The sequence below is a fragment of the Lithobates pipiens genome, unplaced genomic scaffold (assembly GCF_037356315.1).
Source record: "Lithobates pipiens isolate NorthernLeopardFrog02 unplaced genomic scaffold, aLitPip1_a1.2 Scaffold_19, whole genome shotgun sequence".
In the NCBI taxonomy this organism is placed as follows: domain Eukaryota; kingdom Metazoa; phylum Chordata; class Amphibia; order Anura; family Ranidae; genus Lithobates; species Lithobates pipiens.
Genome location: NW_027507764.1, coordinates 406,635,706 through 406,663,357, shown reverse-complemented (window position 1 = coordinate 406,663,357; position 27,652 = coordinate 406,635,706). Strand labels below are relative to the sequence as shown.

At 41.1% G+C, this 27,652-nt stretch overlaps 1 protein-coding gene across 1 annotated transcript in view; it reads left to right on the top strand.

Annotated features, from left to right (window-relative positions):
* Positions 1-27,652, top strand: part of RALBP1 (ralA binding protein 1) — a 128,195-nt gene that overhangs the window by 84,116 nt on the left and 16,427 nt on the right. Inside the window, exons 4-7 of the mRNA XM_077492453.1 lie at positions 7,816-8,165; positions 10,525-10,686; positions 17,076-17,207; positions 21,646-21,756. Of these exons, the coding sequence (XP_077348579.1) occupies positions 7,816-8,165; positions 10,525-10,686; positions 17,076-17,207; positions 21,646-21,756 (755 nt within the window). The remainder of the gene's footprint in view (positions 1-7,815; positions 8,166-10,524; positions 10,687-17,075; positions 17,208-21,645; positions 21,757-27,652) is intronic.

The following is a 27,652-nucleotide window of genomic DNA, read 5'->3' as shown; positions in this document are numbered from 1 at the left end:
ACAGTGGATCGCAGAGACCCAGGTCAATAACAGAATGCCCCCATGAAGTACCTTCCTATATTGCCATTCACAGATATGTCATCAGCCGTTATAGGGCTTCCCCTTCACTTAATTACAGCCCGAATACTCCCCCTTCCATACATCATACTATGTCCAGTTATATCACAGAGGTCGTTGTACATACCATAAATCAGTATCATCATCCCCAGGAGATCAACACCCCACAGTGTCATCAGCTTCATACCACACCCTCCACACTCTATCAAATTTCTTAAGACATCCCCTGGCTATATATGTAGCCTTGTAATATGGCAGCATACCATTAACCAAGCCTTTCCAAAAGTTAAGATCAGGAGCATTAGCATTCTTCCATTTAAGCAATATAGCCTTTTTCCCATAATACAAAAGGATAGTGAGCAGGGTTCGCAAGGCCCTCGTAGGTACTACCTCCTCCTAACCCCAGCAGGCAAACCCTCACAGTCAGTGGAATCTGCACCATCAAGAGGCCCGAAATACATGTCGTTATCTCCTTCCAAAAATCTTGTATGCGTGAGCCAGTTATCTCAACTTTGATTAATGCAAAGAAACCAGCTTCCAGAACTATATATTATAAAGTTTGGAAGGCTTATGTTTCCTGGTGTGAATCCAAGGGTTGGCACCCTTGGAGATTTATCATAGGCAGAATTCTTGCCTTTCTACAATTAGGCGTAGAGATGAAGTTGGCGCTGAGTGCTATTAGGGGTCAAGTCTCGGTGAATAAATAAGTGCAGCGCTGAGGTTGCAAAAAGCTAATTTGCATAAATAAATTATATAAATGTGACTTAAACAGACATTCATACATAGTGAAATGTGAATCAAAGAAAAAGTGTTTGATTCGCATTTCACTATGTATGAATCTCTGTTTATTTGATATATTTATAAGTCACATTTATATCATTTATTTATGCAAATTAGCTTTTTGCAACCTTAGCGCTGCACTTATTTATTCACAGTTTTTGCTTTTTGTCTACAAGCTGTCTTGGCTGCTAGGTTGCAGGTTCACAACGCAGTATTCCTTTAACTTTATTTTAAGGGCCAAGTCTCAGCCTTATCGATTTTATTTCAAAGACCGCCGATTGTTACGCATTCTTTAGTGCGCAGTTTTATGCAAGGGATGATTAAAACAAACACCCTTGAGCCCTTGGAACTTGAATTTAGTTTTGTCAGTGTTACAAAAACATTGAATCATTACAGCATATTCCCTTAGTCCTTTTGACAAGGAAGCTGGTATTTTTGGTTGCTATATCCTCAGCAAGGAGGGTTTCTGAATTGGCTGCTCTTTTTTTGTAAAGAGCCATATTTGGTTATTCATGAGAACAGAGTGGTGTTACGCCCTCGCCCAGGCTTTTTGCCAAAAGTAGTTTCAGGTTTTCACCTGAACGAAGATATTGTCCTGCCATTGTTTTTTTAAAAACCATGTTCCAGGGAAGAAAAGTCACTACATTGTCTTGATGTGGTGAGAGCAGTGAGAATCTATTTAAAGACAACTGCTCAGATTTGTAAGACTGATGTCTTATTTATTCTGCCAGAGGGTCCCAAGAAAAAGGACAGACAGCGTCGAAATCCACTGTCGCTAAGTGGATTCGACAAGTGATAATTCAAGCTTATGATTTAAAGGGTAAAATTCCCCTGTTTCAAGTTAAGGCGCACTCTACCAGAACGGTTAGTGCTTCTTGGGCAGTGCGTCACCAGGCCTCCATGGCTCAGATCTGCAAGGCCGCAACCTGGTCTTCAGTGCATACATTCACAAAATGTTATCAAGTGAATGTAAGGAGGAATAAGGATATCTCCTTAAGGTGCAGGCAGCATCCTGCAAGCAGCATTAAGTCCTCAGGTCTGGGGGTGCCCTACGGGTTGTGTCTCCCTCCCCTTAAGTAGCATTGCTATGGGACGTCCCATTATGTTATTACTTTGTGTACCATGATGTAAGATAAAGAATATATGATTTTTATAACAGCTTACCTGTAAAATCCTTTTCTTGGAGTACATCATGGGACACAGAGGTCCTGCCCCTCTTTTTATGGGGTTTAAGTATATTGCTTCGCAACAAAAACTGAGGTACTCCTGGGAGGAGGGGTTATATAGGGCAGTCAACTTCCTGCATTGGGTATACCAGTGTCAAAATCTGAAGGTGGCCCATAACCCATTAAGTACTTAAAGTGGAGGGCCACCCTAAAAAAAAAGAGCATTAATATTAAAAATAAAAACATTTGAAAAAAAAAAATGTTTTTTACCTGGTCAGAAATCCCTGTTCTAGGCAGTCTTCCTAATCTGCCTTCTTCCTGCTCCTCTGTGATCTTCGGTCTTCTGGGTAATGGGGCGCACTGTGTTCTGGGAACTGTGTGTTCCCTAACACAGCGCGTCCCATTCACAAAGCGCCACGCGACTCGCGCATGCGCAGTAGGAAACGGGCAGTGAAGCCTCAAGGCTCCACTGCCTGTTTCCCTTAGTACGAATAGCGGCGCAGGGGAGCCCAGGGACATGTCGGCCTCGGCGGCCGACATCACAGACGCCCTGGAAAGGTAAGTCTCCTTATTAAAAGTCGGCAGCTACTTTTTTTTAGCTGCTGACTTTTCAAAACATTTTTTTACAGCTGAAATTGTGTCCCATGATGTACTCCAATAAAATGATTTTACAGGTAAGCTGTTACAAAAAAAATCCTACTTTTACCCTGCATTTCCTTCAATAGATGCAACATTATTGGGAAGCACTACATTATCAGACCACTCTAAATACATTATTGCTTCGTAAAGACCTTCCGTTGGGAGCATGCGAATACCTTATTCCCTCCTTGAGAGTAAAAAAATAGCTTTTTAAAGTTGAATCCACATATGCAGAACTTAAATTGCTATGCCCCACTGCTACAACTTATGTAGAAATCCAACTGCATCACTATCACCTCAAAAATCCAAATTCTCGATTCACCCTACAGACTGACACTTGGGAATATTTTACCACCTCATGCCAAAAACCTAAAGGTTCTATTCAAAACTACAAAACAGCAAAACCCCTACAAAATCCACTAGCATACTAAACTGGGAAAAGGACCCTAATACGACATTTAGTCTGACTGCATGCAATAAAGCAACCCAATCTAGCTATAAATATTCCCATTACACTAATCATTGGAATTTGGCTTTGAAACTGTTACCCAGGAGCTACTTAAAGTGGTTCTGCACCTAAAAAAAAAATATTAAAAGCCAGCAGCTACTAATATTGCAGCTGCTGACTTTTAATAAAATCACACTTACCTGTCCCAGGGTCCAGCGATGTTGGCGGCAGATGACGAGCGATCGCTCGTCTCGATGCTGCCCCCGCCGCCATCCTCTGTCAGGGAATCGGGAAGTGAAGCGTTGCGGCTTCACTGCCCGGTTCCCTACTGCGCATGCACGTCTCTTCTGGTCCCCGGGGCGTCTGCGGGGGTCTGCGCCGGTCTGTCCCGGAAGTGGGTGCAGATACCTGGATTATCCAGGTAACTGCACCCCCTGAAAGGTGCTGATTGTGGCACCGGAGGGGGGGAGGGATCAGAGTAGCGAAACTTCCCTTTTAGGGTGAAGAACCGCTTTAACACCTATGAGACTATCACACTTTCTTTTAAAGATTCCTCCAACCTCTGCTGGAGAGAATGCGGCTCTAAAGGAACAATATTACACTTATTGTGGGAATGCAAACATTTGAGGAGTTTCTGGAAATCCGTATTTTCCTTTTGATAGCGCCCGTCACTGGAATTTTCTCTCCCAAGCCTTCATTAGCCCCCCTAAATCTAAATATTGAATGCATACCTTCACAATATGGGTGTATAGTCACCCATGTACTTATAGCTGCTCACCTAAAACTAACCTCAAAATAGAGAACCTCTAATGCTCCCAATGGTCAGACGTAATTACCCGAGTTTAAGCCCAACATATGTATGAGAAATTCTTTGCACATTCCTCAAACTCACTTCCCTGGTTTTTAGACATATGGCAATTATGGCTGAAAATTTTTCCAGACACCTTTTCATGAAACTCTGACCTTGGGCTTAGTATACTGCTTAATGTTGACTTACAGTAAAAACAAGCGGTGGTATCCTTTAATTTATTGTATATTGATTTGACTTCTTTGTTCAAATTCCTCTACTTGCACTTTTCTGCTTGTTTATCAACTAACCTTATTATAACCTTAGTAATAAGATTGGTCTTATTTCCCTGCTGACAAGACTTATGTAACCATATCTAACTCACAACTTTTCTTGTTTTTATCAGTATCTCTAAAAATCGGCGGATTTAAGCCGACACATGTCTGTTTACATCCACCGGTTTACATCCACCGCTCCATAGAGGGCAATGGATGGTCTGATTGGGCCACCTAAAGACAGGTGGGCCTGATTGGTCCGCCCGTTTGAAAGAGCCCTTACGCTTAACTTTTTTTTGTCTCCCCAGCAGTTTGTCGTATCGGCTTGACCGCTTTGCTCATTCTCCCTCCCTAATTAGTCCTTCCTCAGCACAGGCTGTCTTATCTTATCCCTCTAGTGACTGCCTCACTGCTATAATTTTCGGCAAAGTGCCACTTGGCTGAGCGAAACAGGACGAGAGAGTAAACTACTGGATTTTAAACAGCATAGGTACTTATTTCAAATGTTTTATATAGCCATACATATGAAAGGCCAGCAGGAAGCATTTTGTCAATACTTAAATTTCTGACTAAAGTTCCATTTAAATGACCGTATTTGTTTTTTTTGTTTTTTTCAAAATATTTTATTGTAAATAAGAAAAAAAAACCGAGTAACATGCAATCATAGTCACATATGTTGTAAGCAGTATATGATACAGAAATATCAAATCTTAATCAAATGAGGTCAGCGGTACCTACTAGTGTATAACCATCTTATGATGTCTGTAACAAGAGCATTTTGTACCTATGCCTTATATTGTGCGTTACCGTTTACATTATAAGGTACTCTTAGATCTAGGATTGGAACGTAGAAGAGTAGTAAGGAAAATTGGGGGAAAGGAAGGGACGGGCATTGTAGGAAAGATAAAGAGAGGGGGAGAGAAAGGAGATGGGGAGGAGGGAGGGGGGGAGGGCAGAGTGAAAGGTGGAAGGGAGGAGAGAGTGAAGTATGGGAAGGAGCTTAGACAGTCATCAATAAGTATCAATGGAGTATAGTGCCACAACTCTCATAGAACAGTAAAAGCCTAAGTATAGTGTATGGGTCTAGTAGCAGAACTACTACAGGGGGGCATCTCAAGCCCTGTGATACTAACCACATAAAGTTCAATAGAGCACTTCGTAAACGGATTAAAAGCAATTCCTGCGAATTGTAGAGGTATGGTATTAAACACTCATCCAGTTCTATTACATTTGGAAAACATGGGGTCAATATCAGCTTTTCAGTCAGGGTTTGAGAAAATGAGCCTATAATCTGATGTAGTCTCAAAATCCTTCCAGCAAGCCCATTTCTGGGTAAATTTATGCGGGGTATCTCTCGAGATGTTTATAAGTTCTTCCATTTCAGCTATTGCCTGAACCCTCAACGTCCAATCTTTGATGGACGGGCTAGTTTGGGATTTCCAGTGTCTGGGAATACAAAGTTTTGCAGCGTTAATTAGATGGATAAGCAGGGATTTTCGGTAAGTTGAAGTGCCTAAATTGGTATGGTGCAACAAGAATTGTGCTGGGGAAAAAGGTAAGATGTAAGTTGTGACCTTCTGAATTATTTTATGGACCGATTTCCAGAAGGGCTGAATTCGGGGGCAATCCCACCAGACATGTAAAAGTGTGCCTTTTGCCAGCTGACAGCGCCAACAGGTTTCAGGGGTACTTGGGCTCCACTTATGCAAAAGTTCCGGAGTTCTGTACCAACGCGTGAAAAGCTTGTAGCCATTCTCTTGGGTACAAACGTTAAGAGAACCTTTGTGTATGTGGAGAAGTATAGCTTCCCATTCCTCCGACGTCAAAATGATGTCTAGTTCTTTCTCCCAGGTTACACATGTTTTAAGAGATTTGGGTGTATGATTATGGAAGAGAAGGGATTGAGTTTGAGAAATGAGATGTGATTGAGATGTGGAGGACATGCACAAAGATTCGAAAGGTGTCAACCGTCTAGAGCAATCTTTTATTTTAGCAACAGAGTGTAAATAGTGCGTGATTTGCTGGAAAGTCCAGCTTGATATGGAAGGCTTGCCATGTGTTATCGCTAAGTGATCAGCTGTAAGTATTTGTCCATTAGAGTAGAAATATTGTAGCAGGATTAAATCAAATGACCAGTGTTCTCGGAGAAAATGTCCATACATGTCAGGAGGGAAGTCTGGATTGAGCTTCAAAGGAGTAAGCGGGCCCGGAACTGAAGAAATCGAATGTTTCGCACAAATAGCGCGAAAACAGCTTAGCGTAGGAGCAATGAGTGGGTGTGAATCGACGTCTGTCTTGTAGTGTATGTGATTTATCCATGGTAAAGAGCGTATGGGGAGTTTGGTGGAAGAGGCCTCTAAGTATACCCAGTCTTTTTTTTTGTGCATGAATGTTCCAGTCTGCGATTCTGGTCAAGTGGGCAGCAGCATAATAGTTATATACGTCAGGTAAACCGATCCCACCTAAGTGGGGAGGATAAGTTGTGCATAGTTGACCCTAGGTCTGTGTAAGCCCCACAGGAATTTGATGCATGCGGATTTATACGCCCTAAAGAAAGCTGGGGGGAGACCTATTGGAATGGCCTGAAACACATATAAAATACGAGGTAGGACGTTCATCTTAATTATTGCAGCTCTTCCGAACCAGGAAACAGGCAGTTTACTCCAATTTTTGAAATCATCATTAATCTTTTTAAGGATGGCCGGGTAGTTATCAACATATAGATTGGTTAAGTCGCTCGGAATCTTGATACCTAAATATGTGATATTGTTCAAATTCCACTGGAAAGGAAAGTTTGTTTTACACTGTGCTACAACAGTTGGGCTCAGGGAGATATTCAGAGCATACGATTTACCAAAATTGATTTTGAAGTTAGAAAACAGGGCAAATCTATGGAATTCTTCTGGGAGGATCGGAAGGGTGATTTGTGGGTCAGAAAGGAACAATAGTATATCGTCAGCGTACGCAGCTAATTTGCTGATTTTACCTCCTGTATGTACACCTTTAATGTCTTGATTTCGTTTAATACTATTGAGTAGAGGTTCCAAGGTTAGAATAAATAAAATAGGGGACAAGGGGCAGCCTTGCCTGGTCCCATTTCGGATGGAGAAGGCACTCGACAGGGTTCGGTTAACTCTGATTTTCGCAGAGGGATTTCGATAAAGAGATAAAATGAAATTGATCAGCTTCGGACCCAGACCAATATGTTGTAGGACTGCGTGCATATAATCCCAAGCCACCCTGTCGAATGCCTTCTCCGCATCCAGAGATAAAAAGTTGTTTTTCATAGCTTTGAGGATGAATTCATACATCACTTCAATACAGAGATCAATGAGCGCTTGATGCGTGATGAAAAGATACGGGGATTGTACCATCAGAGAGAGAGATGCTATTTTTAGAAGACGTACATTACAAAATCCATTTTTTTAATAACAATTATAAACGTTAAATCAGGTTTTAGTGTAGTCATGATTTCCTGTAGGTCACAGTCAAGCTTATTTTAATAAAGTAGTGAGATGTGCAGCAACTCCTAGCAACGAATCATATTTTACCTGGTACTGATCTGACTACTGAAATCCTTACTGGTTACTGCGGTTAGCCTTTAGACATCACACTTTCTTGTTGCATAGAAGCAATATATTCAAATTGATGTTCTCTTTTCAGGAATCAAGTCAAAGGTTGATGAGTTGAAGGCAGCCTATGATCGAGAGGAATCTCCAAATCTTGATGACTATGAGCCTTATACAGTTGCCAGCCTACTGAAGCAATACTTGCGGGAGCTACCTGAGAATGTGCTTACCAAAGACCTGATGCCTCGGTTTGAAGAAGCATGTGGCAAAAGCTCTGAAGCTGAAAGGCTGCAAGAGTGTCAGCGTCTCTTAAAAGAGCTGCCAGAATGCAACCTTTACTTGATTTCATGGTTGATTGTTCACATGGACCATGTCATAGAGAAAGAACTTGAAACTAAAATGAATATACAAAATATTTCTATTGTGCTCAGCCCAACTGCCCAGGTACTGAACTATTTGATTTTTAGGTATTTCCTGTATAAGCTGTTTACCCATTCTGAATGTCAACAATGTTGGGATGTCAGCATAGTTTGCAGCCTATTTTACAGTGGAATTGGTCGTCATGGGGCCACATAATGTCTACTGAATTCCAGCAAAGAAAGATTATAGCACTTTAGAATAGGAACTCCACTCTTACCTTTTAAAAATTACAATAAATGCACGTTTCCAATGGTTTAGTAATAGCAGTCTACAAAACAGATACTTTTAGATAAATGTGGGCTTTTTATTCTTTGCTAATTTTTTTTTCTCCCATTCTAATTATGGTGGACATTTTTACTAAGGGCAAATTAATCCATATTCCTTTACTTCCTGGAACATGTGACAGTGCATCATCTGAGAAGGAGATGATATAACCTTCCCATGATGCAACTGTGAAGCCCTGATTACAACACCAGTGCCTTACTCTGCCAGGAAGTTGAAAACAGTCATTGTTAAAGTGGTAGTAAAGTCAGTTTTTTATAAAAATCAGAAAGGCAGGGTTGGTTATAACAGAAGAGACCCTAGAAGTCAATTCTGTTGTATATCTCTCCCCTGCCAGTCAACGAGTAATGTGATCTGAGCCCCTCATGCGTAGCTCATACCATATTTATGGCCTGCTCTGTGTGCCACTGTGATGTGACTCCCGTGAGCATGCTCGGGAATGACATCATCCCCGACACAGCCAATCAAGCAGACGAAGATCACAAATCTGGAAGAAAGACCGGGCAAAGATGGAAGCTGCCGGGGACAAGGGACCACGGTGAGAGCGCAGTGCTGGAGGGCTGCATTTTGTAGGCAAGTCTGTCATAATGTAATAATATGCAGTGCATACTAGTACATTATGGCTTAAGGCTGCTGGGAGAAATGAAGAAAAGGTTGACTATACTGCTGCTTTAAGTAAAAGCAAAAAATATTTAAATTGGAAGAAAAACTATTCTAAAAAATGTTCCCTCACCTCTCCTACCTATCCTGTCTAACCCCAAGAAAAATGTGTGTGCTTGCCTATTTTTAATCCACTCTGATCTGATCGTGTGATTATGTAGCTCTGGCACAGGGAGCACTTGACAACAGATGGGAATTATGGGAGCCATGATGCCAGCCATATGCTCCCATGGCCCAGTTGTTGGTGCTCCCTCCTCTCAACTGCAGCAGCAACTTACTGACCCAGCGGAGCTGATGCTGTGGAATCATGTGACCGGATTGGAGCGGATTAACAATAGGTATCCTTTTTTTATACAGGTTAGACAGGATAGGTAGGAAGAAGGGTGAACATTTTTAAAAATAGCTAGACTTATGCTTTTTATCAACTTGAATTAATTTAAAATAGCCTCATATCCACATGCAACTCTGCATGCTGATGTGAAATTGCAATGTTTAACATTTTGCCCTAGAGAAAAGGGCACTGAAGTATTAGCTGTAGATTTGAAAAATGCCTGGGGCCTCATTCATTTTATAATCCTAAACCAACGAGGCCTACAAAGAGTGCCCAGAAAAACAGTTTACTATGCTGGTCCTACAAGTTACTAGCGCTGCCTCCATTTCAAGGAGATTGGATTTCTGCTGGAAGGAGACAGTTTTCTGTGACCAGATGTACCTTTTGAAAAAGCTTTACTACATCAATGGAAGAGTTAAAATTCCACTTTTAGGCTCTGTTCACACTAGTGTGATTTCAAATGTGACTTAAGTTGCACAGAATCGCATGACAATGGAAATCACATTTTGTTCAATGGTGTCCGTGCACATCATTACCACTCATCATGGTGCAATTTTGGAAAAGGTTCTTATACTATGGCATGATTCCAGCATGACTTTGGCCCCATAGAATATGCAAACCGCTTCAAAGTAACACCACATAATTGCACTGAAAGTTGGATCAAAATTGGATCACAGCAGTATGAACCTAAACTTAAGCAAACATGTACTTTGCTCATCCAGAGAAAAGCAACCTGTTTGTTATTCTCCTCAACCTTCAGCTCCAGTTTGAGGTGGTAAAGCCTAAGTGCAGCCAAAAGCACAAACAGAAAAATCGGCACAACACAACTTACAGTCAGTAGGATGTGTCCTTTGTTCAGATTTTTCGTGGTTAGTGAAAATTTTCTTCAATCCTATACCTGATAGCAGCTGTCTGGTACACAGGTTACAGCCAGTATCTCCAAAAAGTGAAGTAAAGATTGTGGATGACTGAATTTGCCAAAATCTTCCCATATCTGAGAAATCCATTTTGGATGAACATATCCTGTATTATCTCCTATAAGTGGTGGTGTAATGGCTAATACATGAGATTGACAAGGCAATGCCATAGCTTATTTTTCTTGTTTTTCAGATCAGTAACCGTGTTCTATATGTATTTTTTACACACGTTCAAGAACTCTTTGGAGGAATAGTCATTAAGAAAGTGATTAAACCTCTCCGTTGGTCTAATATGGCCACCATGCCTGCACTGCCTGAAACACAAGATACCATTAAAGAAGAAATCAGACGACAGGTTGTTTCCTATTATTTTTGGTATCGTATGTAGAGTTATAAGTATGTAAGGTGATGTTAGCAGTAGAAGACACTGTTTTGAATAATGGGCGAACGGGACTGAGGAGCACATGTCCCTTCGGTCGGTACCTCAGTGGCAAAAAGAGGGCTTGCTGCTGCTCCGACTGGTTGGGATCATGGCTGCCTCCAATGATCTGGTGGGCAAGCCAATGTTTTATTCTGCACTCTAAGCCCTTGTACACACGGTCGGACATTCCGACGGAAAATGTCCGATCGGACCGTGTTGTCAGATAATCCGACCATGTGTGGGCTTCATCTGACTTTTTCCGTCAGAATGTCCAACCAACAAAGTTTGAGAGCTGGATATAAAATTTTTCCGACAACATAATCTGATCGGACTTTGTCCAATCGTTTGTAGAGAATTCCAATCGGACAAAGTGCCATGCATGCGCAGATCAAATTCCTAGACCAAAGCTATTGGCTACTAGCCTGAACGTTGTCCCGTCGTAACTAAATTATGTAATCACGTTACGAACGATCGGATTTTCTGACAACTTTGTCCAACCGTGTGTATTTAAAAAAAGACTCTATAGTGCACAAGCATTTCTTAAACCAGAATGCCTCAATGCATCGCCAGACATTAAAGTACAGTACATTACTGTCAAATTTATTCATAATGAGTAAAGTCCTTGACATAAACAGTTAAGCAAGGGCAAAAAGCATTTATCCTTTTTTTCATTAACCCCAAACATCTAACATTTGGCCAGAGCTGCCCAAAATTCAAAGAGAGAGTACAGCACATATAGGTATTGAGAATGCAACCTCACCTGGTGTCAAGTCTAATGCTAGACATACAACTATCGAAATATCGCTTGAATGAGTTTTTTGAAAAACGGACACATGGTCGCAAGAGCAAATGATTTTGCCATCATGTAATGACCGCATTTTGATCGACAAATCGTTAAACGGATATCCATTTTTAGTTTGTTTTTTTGTCACAAAACACATTAACCTTTCAATTTATTGTCCATTCGGCTGAAGTTTTCCAAACTTTTTCTTCGATTTTTTTATTTTTTTTTGGCTCAAAAACGTTGCAACCGTTTTGATTCGTGCCCATTAACTATACGATAAACAAACAAACTTTTCAAATGACAGATTTCGAACAATTTTTCATTTAGTGTATGGCCACCATAAGTAATCTGTCCATGATCAGATCTACTGGGGCAAGCCCTGGAACATTCAACCAAGGAGCTCACAGTTTCTAATATTTAAGCGTGCAACCTCTGTGCTGATATAAATATTCATTTCTCCATCCTCAACATGTTGCCTACATTCTTAATCCATTCGCTTACTGTGGGAGAATCCTCAGACTTCCAGTGCACCATAATTATTTACAGTTGTGCTCATAAGTTTTTCATACCCTGGTAAAATTTGATTTGTTGGCCATTTTTCAGAGAATGTGAATGATACAAAAACATTTCTTTCACTCATGATTAGTGTTTGGCTGAAGTCATTTATTATCAATCAACTGTGTTTACTCTTTTTAAATCATGACAAAAGAAACTATCCACATCACCCTGATCAAACGTTTATATACCTCAGTTCTTAATACTGTGTATTGCCCACTTTAACAGCTTGAACTCTTTTGTGATATTTGTGGATGAGGCTCTTTATCTGATGGTAAAGCTGCCCATTCCTCTTGTCAAAGAGCTTCCAGTTCCTGTAAATTCTTGGGCTGTCTTGCATGAACTGCAGGTTTTGAGATCTCCCCAGAGTGGCTCAATGATATTGAGGTCAGGAGACTGAGATGGCCACTCCAGAACCTTCACTTTATTCTGCTGTAGCCAATGATAGGTCAACTAGGCCTTGTGTTTTGGATCATTGTCATGTTGGAATGTCCAAGTATGTCCCAGGCGCAGCTTCCAGACTGATGGGTGCAAATGTTCGGTATTTGTTGATAACATACTGCATTCATCTTGCCATCAATTTTGACCAAATTTCCAGTGCCTTTGTAGCTCCCACATCCCCAAAACATCAACGATCCACCTCCATGTTTCACAGGAATGGTGAATTTTTCATCATAGGCCTTGTTGACTCCTCTCCAAAGGTAGAGTTTTAAGTTTGTTGTCAAAAAGCTAAGTTTTGGTCTCATCACTCCAAATGACTTGGTGCCAGAACGTTTAAGGCTTGTCTCTGTGATGTTTGGTGTATTTTAAACAGGATACTTTCTGGCATTTGCGTGGTAAGGTTTTTTTTTTCTGGCGACTCGACCATGCAGCCAATCTTTGTTCAAGTGCCTCCTTATTGTGCATCTTGAAACAGTCACATGTTGTATTGTATGAGTCCTGTATTTCGCCTGAAATTATTTGTGGGTTTTTCTTTGCATTCCGAACAATTTTCCTGGCAGTTGTGGCTGAAATTTTAGTTGGTCTACCTTTTGGTTTTAACAGAACCCCTCATTTTCCACTTCTTGATTAGCAATTGAACACTGCTGATTGGCATTCTCAATTCCTTGGATATCTTTTTATATCCCTTTCCTGTTTTATACAGTTCAACTACCCTTTGACAATTCTTTTGCTTTCCCCATGACTCAGAATCCAGAAACATCCGTGCAGCACTGGCTTAAAGATGCAAGGGTCTGTCAGGAGTCCAGAAACTCATTGACCTTCCACACACACTCTTTAATTACAGGCAAACAGATCACAGATGAGGATGGTTGCCTTTTAATAGCCATTCAAACCCCTTTGTGTCAACTTGTGTGCATCTTATCAGCCAAAATCACCAGGTTATGTAAACTTTTGATCAGGGTAATTTGGGTAGTTTTTGTTATAATTTAAAAAGAGTAAATACAGTTGATTGATAATAAATAATTTCATCCAAACACTAACTATGAGTGAAATAATTGTTCTTGTGTTATCATTCATATTCTCTGAAAAATGGCTAAGAATCATAAATTCTGGCAGGGTATGAAAATTTATGAGCACAACTGTATGTGCCTGGAAAAGAGCACTTCCTGTGGCCTCTCTAGTATAGTATACTTTTCCCCAGTGAAATGACTTCAGTACATCGAGTAGGCAGAATTGTGGGTCAACTGTTTATGCTTTTTAACATATTCAGCGTATTTTATACATAAGGAAAAAAAAAAAAAAAGTTCCTCACTAAACATTAAAATTCATACCCAAGCACACCGTTTACAACTTTAGTTGCTGACTCCCTTTCTCCCAGTGCTGTTTCTCTAAATTTCTTGTTATCACAGGAAGGCGTTAACAGTGGACAGTGCAGTCCACCATGCAATCCTAGGCTTTGGAGCCGTGTATTTCTGTTGATGAAAACAGACACAGCTCTAGTCCCTGCATGGAAGGGTGGCTCCATAGGACGTTGCAGGAGAAAGTAGCCACTCGGAAACAGGAACCCTGGGGGAGTGGTCATAGCACCAGTTTACTGTTAACTAGAACATAGTCAAGGCTTAAAAGATAAAAAAAGCTGCATAATCAGTTAAAGCGGAGTTCTACCCATTTAAAAGTCAGCAACTACAAAAAGTGTAGCTGCTGACTTTTAATAATCAGACACCTGTCTAGCGATGCGGTTGCACAAAGCCTCGCTCGTCTTCTCCTCCTCTGCGCGGCGCCGACATTCTAACTGTGGGCGCCTGGCTGTGGCTTCACAGCCGGGTGCGCACTGCATGCTCTGAATGGCTGGGCAATCTTTTGGGACCTGTGATGTGTCCCAGAAGATTGCAGGAGGGGGGCGGGGAGAGGTGATCTTCCTTCCGGCACCAGGGGAGGAAGTGAGAGCTGGGTGCCTCTAAAAACAGGGTTCCCACACCCCCTGAAAAACAAAATGTGGCATGTCAGGGGGTCACCAACACTTAAAGTGGAAGTTCCATTTTTGGGTGGAACTACGCTTTAAGTGATTAAATCAGCTGCTTAAAGTGCTTAAAAACATATTTCCTTAAATCGCTTTAACCGCTTGCCGACCGCCTCACGCCGATATACGTCAGTAGAAGGGCTCATACAGACAAACTAACGTACCTGTACGTGGCCCTTTAAGAGGTGGCCAGTGGGTGCTTGCACCTGCGGCAAGCTCCGTGAGTTGGATACCCGCGATCGCCTCACGGAGAGGAAGAACGGGGAGATGGCTAAACAAGCATCGCCCCGTTCTGCCTAGTGCCCGTGTCGCTAATCTCTGCTCCCTGTGATCGAAAGCAGAGATCAGTGATGTGTCGCACGTAACCATGCCCCCCACAGTTAGAAACACTCCCCAGGGCACACTTCACCCATACACTGCCTCCTAGTGGTTAACCCCTTTACTGCCAGTGTCATTTACACAGGAGTCGGTGCATTTGTATAGCACTGATTGCTGTATAAATTATGAGGACACTAAAAATGTGTCAAAAATGTCTGATGTGTCCACCATAATGTCAGTCAGGATAAAAATCACTGATCGCCGCCATTACGAGTAAAAAAAAAAAAAATTATTAATAAAGTGAATTAAAGTGCCATAAAACTATCCCCTATTTTGTAAACGCTATAACTTTTGCGCAATCCAATCAATAAACGCTTATTGCGGGTTTTTTTGTTATAAGAAAAAAACTTTACATATTTTTTTTTATATTTTTGGGGGATATTTATTATAGTAAAATTTTTCAAAATTGACGCTCTTTTTCTTGTTTATAGTGCAACCCCCCCCCCCCCCCAAAAACCCCCCCCCCAAAAAAACGCATGGGTGATAAAATACCACTAAATGAAAGCTCTATTTGTGGGAATAAAAAAGGACGTCGCATGACTGCGCAATTGTCAGTTAAAGCGACACAGTGCTGAATCGCAAAAAGTGCTCTGGTCCGGAAGGGGGTAAATTCTTCCAGGGCTGAAGTGGTTAAGGGTCAAGCAGGGTTCCTTTTGCTATTCAGCTAACAAAAAATTGGAGTCATCTTGGCAGTAAATTTAAAGTTTGAAGGCAGATTTTTTTTTTTTTCAAATACTTGGATAAAATAATAAAGGGTTAGAACTCATGTCAAATTTATTTATTTTTACCAACCAACGGCTCCCCCTCCCACTGCCATTTTCGACTAGGCAGGAATAACGTCCTTCTCCTGCAGCCTCCTAGGATATCCTTGTCACACATCCCAGGAGGCTGCAGGAGACCGTACACAAAGAGACAAGAGGGCAGAGCTGGATCGAGTCATCAGGGGCCAGGCTATCGGAATTTGGAAGAGAGAGCTGGCTGGGGAGACCAAGATGGAGACACAGGACATGACACTACAATGGGCTTGCTGCAGAACTAAACTGCTTTCACTAGGCAGGCGTGTGTGTTTTTTGAAGAGAACCCAACAGGTAAGGAAGAGACGGGTAGAAAAAGCAGGGGGCAGTAAAATTCTGCTTTAAGCTTGTCACCACCAGCTTTGTCTATACAGCTAGAAAAGAGCTTGGTTTTGTAGCATTTAATATGTTTATAGTGAATAGAGGTTCTACACTTATCTTTACCATGACTTTAGCTGTAACTCTAAGCAAACCATTAAAAACAAAGTTGAAGTACTTCTCTGTTTACTTGCAAAAAATAAAGCCTGCACATCTTTTCCCATGATTCACACACATCAGCGACTCGGCATAGCCAGGGAGCAAACGTCAATGTTTCCTTGCAGCTTCCTGGGCTATTTGGAAAGTGAAGATGCAGATTCCTTGTTGAATAAGAAAGTTGGAAACGGAGAGGGGGCATAAAAAGCTACGTTAACCAAGATATAGGTATCCTAGATTTCTAGATTTGCAGTGTGATGCAGCTGCATGAATCACAGGATTGGTGGAACAGACTTGCCAATCCTTTTGGTAGGTAAACTTTCACAGTATGTACTTCAAATTTGTATTTATATGTTTGCCCGGAGTTTTACTTTAATTATATCTGTGGTGACACCACATACCATGTAATAGTTTGCCATGCAGCAGTAGGTTGCAGGCTTGTACAATCAGCTTTTCTTCTGCAATAACAAGGGCTCAGAGTCTCCTTCTTTTTTTTTTTTTTTATTATGCAGTGGTTATGGGTTCATAGATGATTAATGGTATGAACTTCTTTTACATGAAGTGCTCTTTGGAATTCTGCTAGATAAATAATTAGCAAGCATACAATTTATATTTATAATGCTGTTCTTTCTGTTCCAGAAGGCCATCTAAAATGTACTTTTACCAGATGATAAAACCAGCTACCTTTTTTATTTTTTGTATAGTTTTAAATTCTTTATTTCATTCGTATAGTTGTGAATGTCAAATCCACCAAAAAATTACCAGTATATTTCAGACTTGAGCAGGCATTGGATCACCCCCTTTTTTTTTTTTTTGGCTCTTATATGCAGCTTAATGTGAATTTGGACTGTATTTGAAACATTTTCTTATTACACAGGAATTTCTTTTGAATTGCCTGCATCGGGATCTTCAGGCTGGCATTAAGGATCTCTCTAAAGAAGAAAGGCTGTGGGAGGTACAGAGGATCTTGACGGCTCTTAAAAGGAAGTTACGAGAAGCTAAAAGGCAGGTGTGTGACACTCATAGGCTTAGCCTGTCTGCTTCATTAAGCATCTTAGCAGCAGGCATGCCTAATGTTACAGAATGGACAAGGCTCTCTCTTGTATGCCTCTTGGCTGAGGCCCAATGTGCTGAATTAGTTGGTCATGTGATTTGTCAGACTTCACTTGCCAAGCACAGCTGCACCCATTTCATATGCTATTCTTTGCCTAAAGTACACTGTCTCCTTTTTTTTTTTTTTTGGCCTTGTGTGGTTGTTAAATGTTGGTGTTGACTTTACCTAGCTTACCAGTGCATGGAATTTATTCTTCTGAAAATAATAAAGGAGATTTTTATCCTTGGCCAGATAATTATGCCACAGTTCATCATGCAAAACAGAATAATCTGTTTTTCTGGGTACTGGTACTTTGTGGGCAGCCTAATTTCTATTAATCTTATTGTTGTAGTTTTGGGGTCGCAAACATCATTTTGGACACTGATTTGAGCTGGAGGGCACCCCACAATAATTTTAAACATGATAAAACAATACTGCAATAGATGAATGTGTATATAATAAAGTGTAGCACTTGTTTAGGTGATTTTTGTCTTCAATTTGACTTTACATTAACTGAATATTATTTAGCTGAGCTTTAAAGGGGTTATAAGCCCTTGTGTTTTTTCAGCTTAATGCTTCCTATGCATTAAGCTGAAAAACGTATGACACTGACCCCCCCCCCCCCCCCGTTTTACTCTCCTGAGCCCATTCATTCCCTCGGCGGAAACGCGCTGTACCTCACTGCCTGGGGTTCTCGGCTCTTGATTGGATAGATTGATAGCAGCGAGGAGGAGCCGCGAGCACCATTGGGGGACCCCAGAAGACGATGATCAGGGCCACACTGTGCAAGACGAACTGCACAGTGGAGGTAAGTATGATATGTTTATTTAAAAAAAAAAAAGATGGTTTACAACCCCTTTAAGGCTGAACTCCAAACATAAGTATTTTCTACTATGCATGTTTCCTTAGTAGCCTTTAGTCACTTCCCTACCACAGTCAGTCATATGACATCCTTGACTTTGTGAGGGGATATCTGAATGATGCCTGCAGCTATAGGCATCATTCAGATATCATTCTTTGGAGCCGGCGATTCTGTGCACAATAAGAACTATCATAACGGCAATCCTGCCGCTTGATCATTCTTATAGGTGACAGGAGGGGACCCTCCCCCCGCCACCATCTGGTGCTTCTCTGGGCTCTCCCATGCCATTGGGGGCCCAGAGAAAGAATCCACCGGCGCCGGATGACGACGATAGAGATTTCTGGTGACCAGATGGTCACCAGTCATCTCTATGGCGCCCAGGTTCCCGGAAGTAAACAAAGCCGCGATCATGGTTGACAGCATGAGATCTGTGAATTTTTTTTCTTTATCTTATGCTTTCCAGCCTAGAGGAGAGATGTAGGGTCTGATTGACCCCATATCTCTCCATAAAGAGGACCTGTCACAATAGATTCCTATTACAAGGGATTTTTAAATTCATTTGTACTAGGAATAAAAGTGATAAAAAAAAAATGTAAAAAGATTAAGTTTAAAAAGTAAAACGCCCCTGTCCCCGGTAGCTCGCACTCAGAAGCGAACACGCATGTAAGTCCCACTCGCATACGTAAATGCCGTTCAAACTACACGTGAGGTATTGTGTGTTAGTGTGTGCAACAATTCTAGCACTAGACCTCCTCTGTAACTCCTCTGCAACTCTAAACTGGTAACCTGTAAAAATTTTTAAAGCGTCGCCTATAGAGATTAAGTACTGAAGTTTGGCGCCGTTCCATGAGTGTGCGCAATTTTAAAGTGCGACATGTTGGGTATCTATTTACTCGGCGTAACATCATTCACGTTGTACAAAAAAATTGGGCCAACTTTACTGTTTTGATGTTTTTTTAATTCATGAAACCGTTTTTTTCCCCAATAAAAGCATTTGAAAAATTATTGCGCAAATACCGTGCGAGATGAAAAAAAAGTTGTAATGACCGCCATTTTATCCCTAGGGTGTCTGCTAAAAAAATAAATAAAAATAAATATAATGTTTGGTGGTTCTGAGTAATTTCTAGCAAAAAATTATGATTTTTACATGAAAGAGAGAAGTACCAGTAGGTCCGGTATGGAAGTGGTTAATGTGAGTCCCCTGAAAATAATACAGCAAAGCTTTGAAAACCTAACCCCTTGATACCAACGTAACACATGTATGTGGCCCCACTGCACTGGGCTTTTTCCCCGTGGGTCTGCATATATGTATACCTCCCTTTGTGCTGGCAGTGGGAACAAGCTGCACAGCACGATCTCGGCACAGAGATTGGGGTCTCACCGAGTACGTCAGGTCCTGCAGTAACGTTTGTGACCTAGAACTCCAGATTCTGGGTCACCTGATCGCTGTGGAAGCCTCTGATTGGCTACCACAGTGATCAGTCACTGTAAAACCGGCCTGTGTTTTTTATTTTTTTTGTTGTTTTTTTTCGCTGGCTCTCTCTGAATGGAGAGGAAAGATATATTGTACCTAGATCATGGTTTGATCTAGGTCTTTGCCAGGGTTAGTGTTTGGATCAAGTAAGGGTCAAAGGTCATGGTCAGAATATTTTGGATTTTTTTTTTAAATTGCCATCAGTGTCAAAAAGAAGCAAAATGTGCACGATTGTTTCTGGTCTGTGTACTATAGATACAAACAGCAAATAACATAAACATATGAGGTATTACTGCAATCGTCAGGAGCAGGAGAATTTATTTTGGGTTCTACTTTGGTGAAAGGTTATGATAGTGACAAGAAATATACAGCTAAATTTAAAACGCAATCAGGACTATAGCCATTTACCACCAAATGAAAGACCAATTTGGCCTGGAAAAAAACAAAGTATAATCCATCTGAATGCACAAAGTAGTTGTGGTGATATGTACGGTTTTACGAACGCATGTAAAAGTTGCAAAAATTGTGCTTGGGCATTAAGATTTGTTTTATCCTTAGGGATGTAGGGGTTAACTTCAGGCGATGTATTGCCTGCTGAGACTGCTAATGTCATCACATGTTTGCATTGTCTGTGAAAAGCACTTTGTTGTAGCAGTAGCTTTTCATATGTTTCCTTCCCTCTCAACATGGTCTGCATCTTCTAATGGACAGATTGTTGCTGCAGCTTAGTCGGAGGTTGTAAGTGTTGCATTTACCTAATACTGGAAGAGGGTTTGACTGGGTGTGTAAAGGACTGGGGGATTCAAACAGTGTGTCCACATATAGGCAGTGTTGTAATCAGACATGTCTTCCTTTACAAAACTGTAATTGGCAGATACCAGATCAGTCATCCTGCGCAAGTCTAGAGTGGTAACCATTCATCCTTAAAAAAAAAAAAAAAAAAAAAAAAAAAAAAAAGCCTACACAGCAGCAAGGTGCAGGCAGTTCTGTGACAAGATTTCTGGGCACTGCTGGCAGTAGTAAAAGTGAGAGGCAGACTCAAGTAGGATTGCACATGTCCTATATCATTTGGGAAATAAAGTTTAGCCAGGAAATCAGTTTCCAATTGAAAGGATAACTGTGCCCAGGGTAAAGGTTGTAACCTGTCTCCCTGATCATGCCTGCACACATCCTTCATTTATCATTATAGCCCTCACAGATCCTAAAAATGTTGGGTGCTCTATTGTGCGCATAATGACCAAAAGTGATCACGTTGGACTCTTGCCCTCCCTGACCTCTTCCTGTGATGAGCCTCTCCCCCACTCGCTGTCACAATTTAAAAAAGATGTGGCTGTTCCGGGCTACGGCCACATCATTCATTAACAGAGTTCTGTGAGTGTGAGAACTACAAGGACCGACAGCCTTTGCAGCTGCCTGCTTGTAGTTCCCAATGAACTACCAGGGAGCTGTTGAATGCTCTAGGTCAGTGATGGCGAACCTTGGCACCCCAGATGTTTTGGAACTACACTTCCCATGATGCTCAACTACACTGCAGAGTGCATGAGCATCATGGGAAATGTAGTTCCAAAACATCTGGGTTGCCAAGGTTCGCCATCACAACTGCCTGCTCGTACGACAGTGAGTCTGCAAGAGCCCTGCACTGCACCTGTGATCTGCTGATCGTGGGTGTAGTACTTTAAAGGCTCCTAGTAAAGAAAATAATAAATGCAAATTTTTTACCTGCAAGAGGATGTGCATTTATTTTTTGCAATGGTGAACTTATCCTATAATCAAGGATCCAAAACTGAAAAGAAAGAGGGGCTATCCATGTAACCACCAATTTGACTGATATTTAATTCAAATCTGTACCTGGTGAATAAGAGTAAAAAAAAATATTACTAGGCTTGCCATTTTTTTTTTTCTTTACTTTGATGTAACGGTAGACATGCACAAGAAAGGTGTAGAAATACATTTTTAATTATTCATACCTAATTGTCAGTGTTCCAGTTTCATATCCAGTGTTTTATCCACTTATCTAGGACTGTGAAACAAAAATTGCACAAGAAATTGCCAGCCTTTCTAAGGAAGATGTTTCCAAAGAAGAAATGACTGAAAATGAAGAAGAAGTCCTTAATATACTGCTTGCACAGGTATTTCTATTTACACTGCTGTGTACTGCTTGTAAGGGCCATCATTTAAACTTTCCCAACAGTTTGTGCTGAGATTCGTAAAGTGGTTGTTAACCAAACCCTACATCAAGTGAAATTAAGGAGTAGGCATTATATTCATCCTTCTGAAAATGCTGATTGCATGGCAGTCATCCCTTATCTCCTGACTCCAGTACTTTCTAAATTCACTGACTTTAAGCATGCTTGCAGTCATTAGTTAGGTCAGAACTTTATTTTTATGTTAATCGCACAGGACACAAACCATGGATTATCTACTGCTACCTTTAGTTGAATGGACATTGGCAAAAATCTTTGCTAGGTCATCCTCCAGTGTACCCATGTAACCCTGCCCACTCCATGAGGCTCCAGGTTTTTTGCTGGTGTCTTTAGGCGATGGAATCCTTGTCTTGTTGGAGAAAATGTTTTAATTTTTTACCAGTTTTCCTTTCATTCTATGACTGACACTTCTACCAAGATCTGACTGCTCATTGGCTTAAGACTCACTAGTAGTTTCTGTATCGTTTGCCCTATCCATGCATTGGGAACCATACCTAGACCCTGATGCAGCAGGGATGGCCTGTAATGTTTTCTTCTGGCATTAAATCCTGTGTTTAGTACTCCATTAAGGTACATGGTGCAACTTGTAAGTTAGGAGCAGTATGCTATGCAGATCCAGGGCCATGATCTGTTCACATGGCACACAGGCCCTAAAGACCTGTTCGGGGTATGAACATTGTGAATGGTGAAGCCTGGACAATGGATGGGTCAACAATTTAGACAGGTTTTTCATATAACTTTACATACTGGTTCCTGGCTATACATGTCTTGTTTGCTTTTTACTTGGATCTGTAGTAATGCACACTACATTGAAGGCACAGGTTATGAGGTAATCTTCACTTTGTGTGTGTTTTTCCATAACTTGTATTGTCTCATTTTATTCAGCCTTATGGGTAACATCATTACAACATCTACCTATTTAAACTGGTGGTTTCTTCTTTTAATTCACTACCAGACATAATGTGTATAAGACTGCACTTCTGGCTGCCATCTACTGCCAATGACACAACTGATCATTTGCTGTCTCTCCAGTTGCTTATGCCTCAGCAACGCAGAACTCAGTGCCTGCATTATTGTGATTCCTTCATACCAGACACGCTGAACCCCCTCAGTTACTATCCATTCTGCGAGTACCCTGCAGTGGAAGATCCTCTCTTAGTATTGGTGGATCAAAGGTGCTTAGGAACAGGAGCACATGGGGCAACTAGCTATTATTACTAACTATTCTTCTGCAGGCCCTTGGGAAAAGTCCGTTCTGAAACCAACACCACTCCATCCCTCTAATTCAGGCTCCCTCATGTGCAGCATGTGGCTTGTCTGACTAAAGCAGAATGCATGATTCACCTTTTGGGCATTATCAGGGCTGTCATCTATGGCTTTCTGACATATCTTCCCTTGAGAACTGACCCCTCTTCAAATTCCTCACAGACATTTTTTAGAAGGGCAGGTCAGCAGCCCCCAAATTTTGGCACAACAACACTCCCCCCCCCCCCGTAAAAATGAAAGAAATGTGCTGGCTTAGTTTGGCCTTGTAAGTAAGTGTTAGGTTGGGTGCACCAAACATGCTGCACCGAGATTGGGTAGATGTCTTTCATGCTAGTTCACACCAGATGCAGTTCCGTGTGCTTTTTTTTTTCTGCGCAAAATGCATGCAGTGTTTTCCATGTATTCCAAAGGCTCTAGTTCACATCATCGAGTCAGTTTCCAGTCAGGTTCTGCACCGGAACCTGACTCCATGGTGTGAACTAGAGCCATTGGAATACATTGGAAAACGCTGTGCATGCCTTTTTAGCACAAAAAAAAAAAAAGCACACGGAACTGCATCTGGTGTGAACTGGTCCTTCATCTATAACCATCTGTTCATCCATGGCCAGGACTTGTAAAGGGAACCATCTTTTTAGACCAAGGGTAGGCAACCTTTCAGAAGCTCAGATCTACCTGGACAACATGGAGCAAATAAAAGAAAAAAGGTTCGCTCTTAAAAAATAAAATAAAAAATAACATCAAGCGCCCAATAAAAACACAGCATAGTGTCCTGTACCCACGGTATCGATGGCTTGCCAACCCCCTGTTTAGATGTAAATCTGGTTGAATAAAGATCTGGTATATAGCAATGTACTCCACCTCTAGTGGTTCTCTTCAATATGTCAAAAGTTCAATATTGTTAGATATCAGCATTATCTTTGCTAGAGTAGTCTGTCATCTTAATCATCATCAAAAGTATACAGATATTTCAGAATTCTCTTACCAACTCATACTTAAACTGGCCATCGATGTTCTGAGCAAAAATTCTTAGGGAAAGTCTTAGGAATATTTGTATGAAAATTCTCAGTACATTTGAATGTCTTCCAAAATATTTTGTTTGCTTTTACCATTTGATTTTTGGAATTAATGGACTTTACAAATGAAAACCACATACACGTGAGAAAAATGTTCCTTCCTGCTCCTTTTGAATTTTCTTATCACAGCAGTCTAAAATAAATTTCTATTTGGCCCAGTAATAATTAGAAAAATAAGCAAATGTTCTTAGAACATTCTTTTCCTAAGAATTTTTGTTCAAAGCTCTAGCCATCTATGGCTCAGGGTACATCCCCTGTATAACTGTTTTACCTTTTGTAGTTTGACGTTTAATTCCAGTGTATTTTGGCCTTCTATGTAAATGTAAAAACAGCATTGCCAAGCTATAGTTACCCTCACCACACTCCAGTGCTGTCCCTGGCTTCTGTCTTGATCCAGCACCAGCAGTCATCTTCTGTCGGAAAAACCAGTCCTGTCATTCTGCCCATTTTCCTTGAGCCCCTGTTGTATACATGTCTTGTAGAGGGCTCATTGTCATTTAGCCTGGGCTCACGGTACTGCAAAGCATGAGCATTTGTCAGTCTTGAAAGAATGCCTGCCACTGATGGAGGAAGAAGGGAAAAAAAAAAAAGTCATGTCATGTTACCAAACCAGCTAGAAGATTGCAGGAAAAAAAGCTATGTACAGGCGATCACCGGGTTACAAACAAAATTGCAGATTTGTTCTTAAGTTGAATTTGTATGTAAGTTGGAACAGGTACATTTTTTTTTTTGTTTTGTTTTGTTTTTTAAGTGTGCCTTCAGCCACTTCTTTGGATAGCAAAGGGAAGGGTTAACACTCCTTTAATGTTTGTTTTGCTGTCTGTGCCCCTGTCCAGAACATTTCTGTCCCTATGACAATTGGATTTTGAAAATGTTAGGTTGTTGTGGAAACAAGGATTGGTGATAAAGCTTTAGTGGAGACACCTTTTTCACATGATAACTCTGACGGGAGTGAATTTCCCTTCCTAGGAGTAGATTTGCTTTCACTTCCTGTTGTCTCCCTCTGTAAGTATGAGTCGTACGCAAGTTGGATATTTGTAACCTGGGGACTGCCTGTATAGTGTTTTTTCTTTTTTTAATTAAGAAGACCCAGGGGGTGGTTTGAGGGTGGGAAAAGGCAAATGGCAGGCTAGAGTTTCTCTTTTAATGTATAAATTAGTTTTTCACATCCAGTTTTGCATCATACCTGATAAAGAAGCCCTCGTTTTAGAAGTTTGTATTTTAAATCCGTCAAGTTAGCCAACACAATACATGTTTTCACTTTAAAGTTTGTAACCCTAAAAAAAAAAAAAAAAAAAAAAAAAAAAAAAAGATCCTGTTTCTTTAACCGCTTAAGGAACGCCTCACGCCGATATAAGTCAGCAGAATGGCATGGCTGGGCACAAGCACATATAGGTGTGTTGCCCTTTAAGTGTCCAGCCATGGGTGGTGTGTGCCGCTGGCAGGGCAATCGCGACCCGATCCTTAGCTCCGTGACCACGGGACTTGCGGACCCGATCGCCGCCTGAGTCCCGCGATGAGGTCAGAGAGCTGAAGAACGAGGAAAAGTATGTGTAAATAAACCTTTCCTCGTGCTTCCTAGTGAGCCTGTCACTGATTGTCTGTTCCCTGTCATAGGGAAAGATGATCAGTGAGGTCACACACCAAGCCACGCCCCCCTACAGTAAAAAAACACACACACTTAACCCCTACACTTCCCCTAGTGGTTAACCCCTTCACTGCCAGTGACATTTTTACAGTAACAGTGCATTTTTAATCGCACTGATCTCTGTATTAATTCCAATGGTCCCAAAAATGTATCAAAATTGTCCGACTTGTCCGCCATAATGTCGCAGTCACAATAAAAGTCGCTGATCACCGCCATTACTAGTAAAAAAAAAAGATTAATAAAAATGCCATAAAACTATCCCCTATTTTGTAGACGCTATAACTTTTTGTGCAAATCAAACGCTTATTGCGATTTTTTTTATTTTTACCAAAAATATGTAGAAGAATGCGTATCGGTCTAAACTGAGGGGGAAAAAAATGTTTTTTTATATATTTTTGGGGGATATTTATTATAGCAAAAAGTAAAAAAAATTGCATTTTTTTCAAAATTGTCACTGTGTTTTTGTTTATAGCGCAAAAAATAAAAACTGCAGAGGTGATCAAATACCACCAAAAGAAAGCTCTATTTGTGGGAAAAAAAGGACGCAATTTTGTTTGGGAGCCACGTCGCACGACCGTGCAATTGTCAATTAAAGTGAACCAGTGCCGAATCGCAAAAAGGTGCTTGGTCCTTTAGCTGCCAAATGGTCCGGGGCTTAAGTGGTTAAAGCATGAAAAACCATGCTTGTGCTGTGTCATTTGTGTCATAAATTACCTGGCTTATCATGCCTGGTTCTGCCCTCCCCTCTGTAAACTGACCATGGTTTATCATGGCTGCTGAGCCCTGACACCGCTTACGTGCGTGACTCGAAGCTCTCCTGTCCTCCTCTTTCCCCTCCTCCCTGCTGGTCAGCCCCAGCTGCTGCTGACATGTCTGAGTCTTCTTTCTACAATCCCCTCTGTTACATTAAATAATGTGCCCCCGGTGTATGTGTTATTTTAAAAAAATTAGCTGCTGTATAACTTTCTACAGCGGCGCTCACGTGACTGGCCGCCTTTCTCCTTCTCTCCTCCTCCCTCCGACTGGCCGTCTCTCTCCTCCTCCTGGCTAATATCAGCGGGGGATTCTCAGCCCCTCCTGCTGTAGCTGTCAGATTAAGAGAGGGGAGAGGTGGCCAGTCAACCCGAGCGGTGCTATAAAATAAGGTCTATAGCAGCTCAATTTAAAAAAACACATATACATTGTGGAAAGAAGACTCAGTGGCTTAACCTCCCTGGCGGTATGATTATTTCTGATTTTAGGTGCTGAAAGCGGTACCATTATTTTGAATGGAAATTTGGCGTTTTATATTGTAAGCCTGCAATTCTTAGGAATAACTCACTGAAATCTGTTTAAACCAAAGTCTAGTAGACATCCCGGGTAGGATAAAGTTTGAAACGCAAAATCATAAATCATAAAATAATAAATAACTGTAAATAATACAAAATAATAATATAATAATAATCATACTTTTTATTCAATAAATTTTAGTAAATAATATAATCAAAAACACTGACATTTTTTATTTTGTCAAACAAGGGTGCAATATTGGTAGTCATATTGCTTCAGTAAACGTCTCTGGTATGGAAAATTTTAAAACATGGTACAGCACAAAGTCCAACATCACAGTCAGGGCAGTAGAACCTTGTTTCTTTTCGAATTTTCCTTCCAGTGTCGTCACGCTTAGAGCAGCAAACGACACACATCCTTGTGGGTGCTGCCTTCTTTTCTGTTGGTGGAACGTGGTCCATAAAGTGCCGACCAGTCAGGCGTTCCGGGTTCACAACGCCAGCAGCACGACGGCCAGATCTGTTTACAGACGTTGGTGTTTGGTGCCTGAGGAAAATAAGTTCGG